Source organism: Panthera leo, chromosome D2 (assembly GCF_018350215.1).
Source record: "Panthera leo isolate Ple1 chromosome D2, P.leo_Ple1_pat1.1, whole genome shotgun sequence".
Classification (NCBI taxonomy): domain Eukaryota; kingdom Metazoa; phylum Chordata; class Mammalia; order Carnivora; family Felidae; genus Panthera; species Panthera leo.
In genome coordinates, this window is record NC_056689.1 from 75189797 (window position 1) to 75197369 (window position 7573).

Below are 7573 nucleotides of genomic sequence, written 5' to 3' on the forward strand. Positions count from 1 at the left end.
GGGCACATTGGACTGTTTCTAGACCCTGGCAGCTCCAGCCCTGCCTGCCCAAGAAGGCCACTCCACAGACTGCAGGGAGGCTGGTCCCTGGCCGCCTGTTCCTTCCCTGATTCCACCCTGATGCCACAAGACCCTCTCCACTGCCCCCTGGGGTCCAGAAAATTCATACGTGTCAGTGCCCGGTCCGCTGGTCCAGTCCCTAGGCCCAGACCTCAGCCCCACCTCTGTAGGTCCCTGCTGAGTTCCAGAACTGGCCCTGACCTCCTCACAGGACCCTCCCTCTGGCCCTTCAGCCACCTCAGCCTTAATCAGCCTTCCAGCCCATCTCTTCTCCTCCTTCAGGAAGCCCACTCTGCCTGCCCCACTTGCCCAGCTCACACCATCTCTCCCTCTCACTTCTGGTGTATACCTGATACCAGGGCTGCAATCAGGTAGCACATAGATGGGTGTTCAGCCTGCACGGTGTTTTAGAAAGAGGTGGATGGCAGGTTAATTGCCAAGACTTCAAGCAGGAGAGATTTCACATGAGAACCTGGACTTTCGGCCCTGGGCACAAGCCAACACTCCTGGCAGAACTGATGGGCGGCCTGGCACAGCCCTCCCAGCCCACCTCGCCTTTATTGTCCTTGTTCGTGTTTCTGGCTGGCTGGCCCTGCAGGCTCTGGGGTCTACGGCTGGGAGGACCAGCCTCTACGCAGGGAGCCTTGCCTCTTTGGGACTTCTCAGAACAGGGAGGAGCCCTGGCCCAGCAGAGCCTGATTCCTGGAGCCTTTGTGGAACTGCAAAGCCTCCGGAGAAGACAAGCTAAAGTCCCGAGGCACCGGCTCACTGGGCAAAACATGCCTGGGTGATCGGTGGACCAGAGGTTGACATAGTGATTCTCACAGCTTAAGTCTTTTCTAGGCTGTGACCTGGTGTTTGCCCAGGTGCCGCCTTTGAGTCCTCTGTTTGAAGGGAAATGGGAAGGGAATGGCTCCTGCAAGCCTCCGCCTCTAGACCATGAACCTCAGCAGGCCCGCCTGCCCGCTGGCCCACCACCGCAACCCCAGCCCCCACGGCCAGCTGCAAATGTACATTTTAGGAGAGCACACACGGGGTGCCAGCGTATTGGAGAGAGAATGGCCTGAGGTCAGGCCATCCACTCTGATTCTGGTCTCAGAGCAAACAGATGCCCGGGGGTCAGCTGGTGGTCCTCCAGCATCACAGCCTGCCCTTCCCAGCCCCCTCCCAGCGCCGCCCCCCACTCTCCTGCCGCCTCCCCCCCCCCCCCCCCCCCCCCGCTCATACCTTTACCCGTCTGGCCTGGCTGACTGCTTCTGCAGCCTCTTCCTGCCCTATGAACCTCCCCACCTGTGGCTTCTGAGAAGGACACTCCTCTACCCTGACCAGCATTCTCCCCAGCCAGTTCACCCTGGCCCATCCCCCGCCCCTTCATCCTTCGCCCAGACTCAAAGACAGGTGTTCCCCAAGGCTGCCCTCGGGTCTCCACCACCCGCTTTTGCCAGCCGATGCCTTCCCCACCTCCCCACTCCTGGAAAGCCTGTAGCAAATGCCCTTTCCCTGCAAAGCTTCCCCGTCCCCCCAGCTGGCAGCCAGGTCGTGTTCCTCTGCCATCATGGTGTCGTACCTGTATTGCCCTGATGGGTCCTCTGAACGTGGCCTTGCTGAGGCCAGGTACTCCGTGCCCGTCGCCGGTCTCTGCACAGAGGTTTGTGCCAACTAGATACCTATCTACAGGGTACTCGGGCGTTGAGTAGACGAATGAGTGAGACCTGCAGAGACCATCCGTGCCCTTTGTAGCTTGCCTGTAGCAGAAGAAGTAACACAGGGCCACAGACATGGGTGGTGCCCAGTGTGCCGCAGGGTCAGTGTACTGCTGTGGGGAGGGCAGGCAGGACCCCCCGCCCTCCTGCAGCCTCTAGGCATCTAAGCACGCTGCAAGGCCCGAGCAGGCCAAGGCAGTGTCCCCTGGGTATCTGGGGGCGGCTCGGGCCCCGCAGAGGCTGGAGGAGGACGTGTGGGAGGCTCCGGGGTGCACCTGTGAAAGGAGGCCTGAAGCCCCAAAGCCCCTGTGGCCTTCAGCGGGACGAAAGGCCCACCCAGCCATGACCTCTCACGGCTCTCTTGTCACAGCTGCTCACCAAAGATGCAAAACAGAGACTGGGCTGCCAGGAGGAGGGGGCTGCTGAGGTCAAGAGACACCCCTTCTTCAGGAACATGAACTTCAAGCGCTTAGAAGCCGGGATGTTGGACCCTCCCTTCGTTCCAGATGTGAGTTGCCTCCCCGACCCAGGCTGCACCTGTGCACAGACTCACGACTTCAACTTAGTGAATGTCCACACTGGGCCCTGGGAGGCCACCCCGACCGACCTTGAACTCCTAGAGGGCAGGGCCAGTGGGCAAGTGAGAACAGTGGATGTTAGTGCTCTAACAGCCACAGCTCATGGTTCCGGTGCCCAGCTCCATGGTGGGCGCTTACATCAGCCCCACGGCATAGGTTTTTCTAATGTCCCCACTTTGCAGGTGCGAGGACTGAGGCCAACAGGGGATATGTGACTTTCCCAGAGTTCCTAAGCATCACAGCTGGGAGCCCAGCCCAGGCCCGTCCGGCTGCAGAGCCTGGGTGCCCGGTAGTGAGAACTACCTGGAGGTTGTCTCTGGGCTACGTGTCTCTCTGGCCCTGGGTCCCCAGCATCAGTTCTCTCTGTGGGGGACAGGCTGGAGGCCCCAGCTGGGGCGGCCCTCGTTTGGACGGAGATGCCCGGAAACACTTCCATCATCCTGATCCTGTGGGCTTTGGGGAACAAGAAAATCTGCTGGGGGCGTGGGGATCCCCAGGGGTGCCAAGGAACGTGAGGTCAGAGAGGGCATGTTCAGTCTCCCCACCGTGGCCCCAGCCTGGAGAGTGGGGAGGCCTGCAGCCGGCCTGAGGCCGATGGCGGGAAGGAGCCCCTTGGCAGATCTGGGAGAGAGCAGCACCGGTCCCTTGCAAGGTGCCCCCTGCCCCCCATCAGAACCCGAGGCTGGGGGCACCGGGCCTGGGGCGGGACACTGTGTGACCGAGCCCTCCGCCCGCAGCCCCGCGCCGTGTACTGCAAGGACGTGCTGGACATCGAGCAGTTCTCCACCGTGAAGGGCGTCAACCTGGACCACACGGACGACGATTTCTACTCCAAGTTCTCCACGGGCTCCGTGCCCATCCCGTGGCAGAGTGAGGTGAGCAGGGCGGTGGCCACACGCACCCCGAAGGGGGCCGCTGGGTCGAGGGCACCAGGCCTGGCCCAGGGCACCGTGGGCATGGGGTCAGAAGAGGAATAGGAGGTGACATGGACACGGCCGTCTTTGCCGGCTGTCTCGGGAAGTCTGGCTGGGAGAGAGGAGGAGAACAGGACTGTGGCTGGACGCACAGGTGGGAATGAGCTGGGGGAGTCGGTGCTGCTTCCAATGGGTTGGAAATGATGGGGCAGGGGAGGGGGCGCTGGCAGGGGGAAGGGCCCGGAGCATGTGGGTGACCTGGGCTCGGGGGGGTGTAGGGGGAGCTGGGGTGTGGGCTTGGTAGCTGGATGATGAGCACACCCTTGCGGCCAGCCGGCAGGGGAGAGGCAGTGGCAGGCGAGGAGCGGCCTGGGCCCGGGGCCCCTGAAGGACGCAGGGCAGGGGGAGGACCTATTGGAAGCCAGCTCCGGGCAGGGTGGTGGCCCGGCCTCCGGGGCTCCTGTCCACCTAAGATGACGAACACAGCTGTTCACGCTACCTGTGGTTTGCACCCCTTCCCCAGATGATAGAAACCGAGTGCTTTAAGGAGCTGAACGTGTTTGGACCTAACGGTACCCTCTCGCCGGACCTGAATAGGAATCACCCTCCAGAACCGCCAAAGAAAGGGCTGCTCCAGAGGATCTTCAAGCGTCAGGTGAGGGATGCCCCCACCATGGCCGGCTGTCCTGGCGTTGGCCCCGGGGACGCCCTGGGGCCCAGGTACTTCCCTGAGACCAGAGCTGTGGCCTTCTCCCAGTAGCCCGTCCCAGCCCCTGAAGCCCACCGGCTGGGTAGAAGGGGCAGGGCCGGCCCAGAGCTCACCCTTCACGAGGGTTTGTCAGCCTCGGCACCGTTGGCATTCTGGGTGAACTCTCTGTCGTGGGGGCCGTCGTGTGCAGTGAGGGATACCCAGCAGCCTCCGGGCGTCTCCCCGCCAGGAGCGCCCCACTCCCGCTGTGCAAGTCAAAAACGTCTCCAGACCTTGCCCAGTGTCTCTGGGGCGCAACCTCCCTGACAGAGAGCTAACTGCCCCATGTGGCCATTGTAAGGACTCCAGTTCTGTAGGTAACTGCTGAACGTGACAAAGAACGGGGAGAACAGGTGTGGGAGAGGTGGTCCCCACAGAGCCTCAGTGGCTCCTGGGCTGGGGCCCCATACATGGCAGCTGTGCCCCCCAGCTGGCAGCCAGAGGACACTCTGCCCCTTGGGAAGACGCATTTTTCCTCAGAGTCTGCCCCTGGATTAAGGGCTGGTGTGGGCCAGACAGAAGACGTGTCCCCACAGGCCTGTGAGTGAGAGGCCACTGAGGCCCCCACCTCATCCCCTCGTCCACCCTCCTGGCCTGGCCCCTGAAGGAGGCGTGGCCCCCCATTGCACCCATGCCACAGCCTGGGAGGCTCCTGTGACTTATACTCCTCCCCGCCCCCCACCCCAAGGGAGCTGTGCCCCTCCCAGGAGGACGAAGAAGGAGAGGCTGTGAAGCTCTGGTCCCCAGGCCCCAGGAATCCCGGCTCCCCTAACAGGATGGGGTGGCTGTTTATGGCATTCTGGTGTGGACCAGCTCTGCACTGGCTGCTTTTTGAGAGCTTCTCCTAATTAAGCTCCACAAAAGCCCGGGCCTCCGTCCAACCATTCATTCATTCAGCCAATATGTATTGAGTGCCTACTCAATTGAGTGTGCTAGGCTGTTTTCTCAGGGCTGGGGATGCATCAGCAAGCCAAACTGGGATCCTTCCTTTGGGACATGCTGGTGCCATGTGAGCCCAGCGTGTGTACGATTAACCCACTTCACAGGTAGGGAAACTGGGGCTGAGGGGGTCAAGGAACTTGCCCACAGTCACAAGGCCAGTGAGCCCCTGCGAAGGATCTGGGGTTAATGGTGGGGAGCACAGATCAGACATATGGAGAGAAAATGCAGCCTGATGCCAAGTTTGGGGTTTTATCTAAAAGCTTCATGTGAGTTTCACATCCTGTTCCAAAATATACTCATGTTCATATACTATAAAAATATAATTTTTAAATGCTTCCACCAAGGAAAATGGAAGCTCCCGAAAGAAAGGAACCTGTCTCCTCCCACATGGCTGAGTCCCCAGGTCCTGGGACAGGCATTTGCTGTGGAGGCTCCCCAACTTGGGGTTCAAATCTGGCCCTGACTCTTCCTGCTACTTGGGTGGCACTGTACCGCCCCTGTCCCAGCCTTTGTGTGCCCGTCTCAAAGGTCAGTGCCCAGAGCAGGGAAGAAGGAAGTGGAGGTCAGCGGCCCTCTGCACAGCGCCCAGCACTACCACCAGGGAAGCAGATGGCCCGGGTCTCTCTCCTCCTCCCTGCAGGTGTGGGGGACCCGCACCCACGGGTATGCCAAGAGGGTGCCAGGGGCACCAAAACAAGCAGCCTGTGGTTCTCAGGCCAGGCACTCGCTCAGGCCCTCTCTGCACACAGCCTGGCCCTGTGGAGAAGCAACTCTTCCCCTACACTACAAGCAGGGCAGCCAAGACATTTAATAACTCACCCAAGGTCACTCAGCTAAGTGGCAGGTGTCAGGCTCAAACCCATGGCAGTTTAACCTTGGGCCTGCGGTACTTAGCCGCGTAGATGTTCTGGGAGAGGCCACCTTCTCCCTCCCTGCCTGCGATTTTCTTAATTCCATACCTGCCCCTGCCTTGAGGGGTGGCCTCTGACCCTGGGTCTGTGGCAGGTGGGGGCGGGGGGGGGGGTGATGTACAAGGCAGCGGAAAAAAAGAGATGGTCAGCAAGCCCTAATCGTGGCCCTGTTTTCATATTCAGAGGCCTCTCCTGTCCACTAGGACTAACTCTCTCTCTCTCTCTCTCTCTCTCTCTCTCTCTCTCTCTCTCTCTCTGTCTATCTCTCCTCCAGCATCAAAACAATTCCAAGAGTTCACCCAACCCCAAGACCAGTTTTAACCACCACATGAATTCAAACCATGTCAGTTCAAACTCCACGGGAAGCAGCTAGTTAGCGCTCTGGCCTTGAAGTCCACGGTGGGACCAGCCCTAGACCCTTGTCCTTAGAAACAGAACTTACGGACAGGGGAGCCCTCCAGGAGCCGGGGACGGAGGCCGCTCACCCCCTCGACGCAGAGCCTCCAGGTTTCTCAAAGAGATTTCCACTCAGGTCTGTCTCCAGAGGTGGCCCTCAAGCCGAGGTGGAACATTGCAATAGAAATCCAATTGGATACGACAATTTGCACGTATTTTAATGGCGTCATACCTAGAACTGAATTTTGTCTTTATTATTTTTGAAGAAAAGTTTTGTAAATTTCTCTATTGTCTCAGTTTACATTTTGTATATTTGTATTTAAATGAAAGTCAGACTTTGAGGGTGTATATTTTCTGTGCAGCCACTGTTAAGCCATGTGTTTTAAGACATTTTAGAGTGGGGGGGTGGGGGGTGGGGATTTACAAAACAAAAAAATGTGACTCAAGACTTCCAGAGCCTCAAATGAGAAAATGTTTTTATTAAATGTAGAAAAGGACTCACATTTCACCTTTAAAGGATTGGTCGTATCCATCTGTGTAACCTTTCCCTCACATTGATGTCACCGTGCTTTTGGCTTGTAACAATCCGAATTAAGTGCTCAAGACACAATTGGGACTTGGCCCCTCAGTCAGAATGTCCTCTGTGGGGTCTCTGGGGTCACCTGGGGCCGATGTGCACTTTTCCTTTAGAGGCACACGATGCCAGTGTTGCTTCAGCCTTGGCCTTCTCTTCCTTCTGGAACGTGGCCGGTACGCAGAACTGGGTCTCTTTCTTCCTAAGCAGGTTCTGACTGCTAAAACCGGTATGCTTTAAGAGGCTTGCCTTTGGGGATTTTTGTTTTATTCTATTTTTAAGAGAAGCATAGCGGTGATAAGGTGTAGTCATGGAACCCCAACTATCCCAAATCCTCACGGCCCAAGGAAGCATCAGGGAGTGAGGGTCAACGGAATCATCCTGAATGAGTCCCTGGAGGGGGAGGGAGGCTTGCCCAGGGACTCCTGGCACATTCCTTAAGCGTTTACGGGACCAGAGGGTCTGGAGAGCTTCCCAAGGCCCCACAGATTCACCGGCCCAGGCGGCACGGATGGAGTTCGCTCTCTAAGCAAATGGGATGCTCTAGGGGAGGGCCGGGACCCAAAGAAGCTCAAGGCCACTGTCCCTTCCTGGGAGGAGTGGGACAAAGGCAAGATGTAATGGGGCATCTCAAAACTCCAGGCACAAATAGCCCTCAGGAGGACTCGGTGGCTTTGCCAGACCAGGGTCTTCTGAAGGCAGTGTCCAGGCCCTCTGAGCACGGCCGTCCAGCAGCAAGGAGCCACC

General features: G+C 58.6%; 1 protein-coding gene across 3 annotated transcripts in view; it reads left to right on the top strand.

Annotated features, from left to right (window-relative positions):
• GRK5 (G protein-coupled receptor kinase 5) overlaps positions 1–6768 on the top strand; it is a 209929-nt gene extending 203161 nt beyond the window's left edge. For all 3 annotated transcript variants that reach the window (XM_042908659.1, XM_042908661.1, XM_042908660.1), the window contains 4 exons: positions 2134–2271; positions 3079–3216; positions 3779–3910; positions 6131–6768. In XM_042908659.1, coding sequence (XP_042764593.1) covers positions 2134–2271; positions 3079–3216; positions 3779–3910; positions 6131–6229 — 507 coding nt within the window. In that variant the 3' untranslated portion in view covers positions 6230–6768. The remainder of the gene's footprint in view (positions 1–2133; positions 2272–3078; positions 3217–3778; positions 3911–6130) is intronic.
• Positions 6769–7573: the final 805 nt, after the last annotated feature.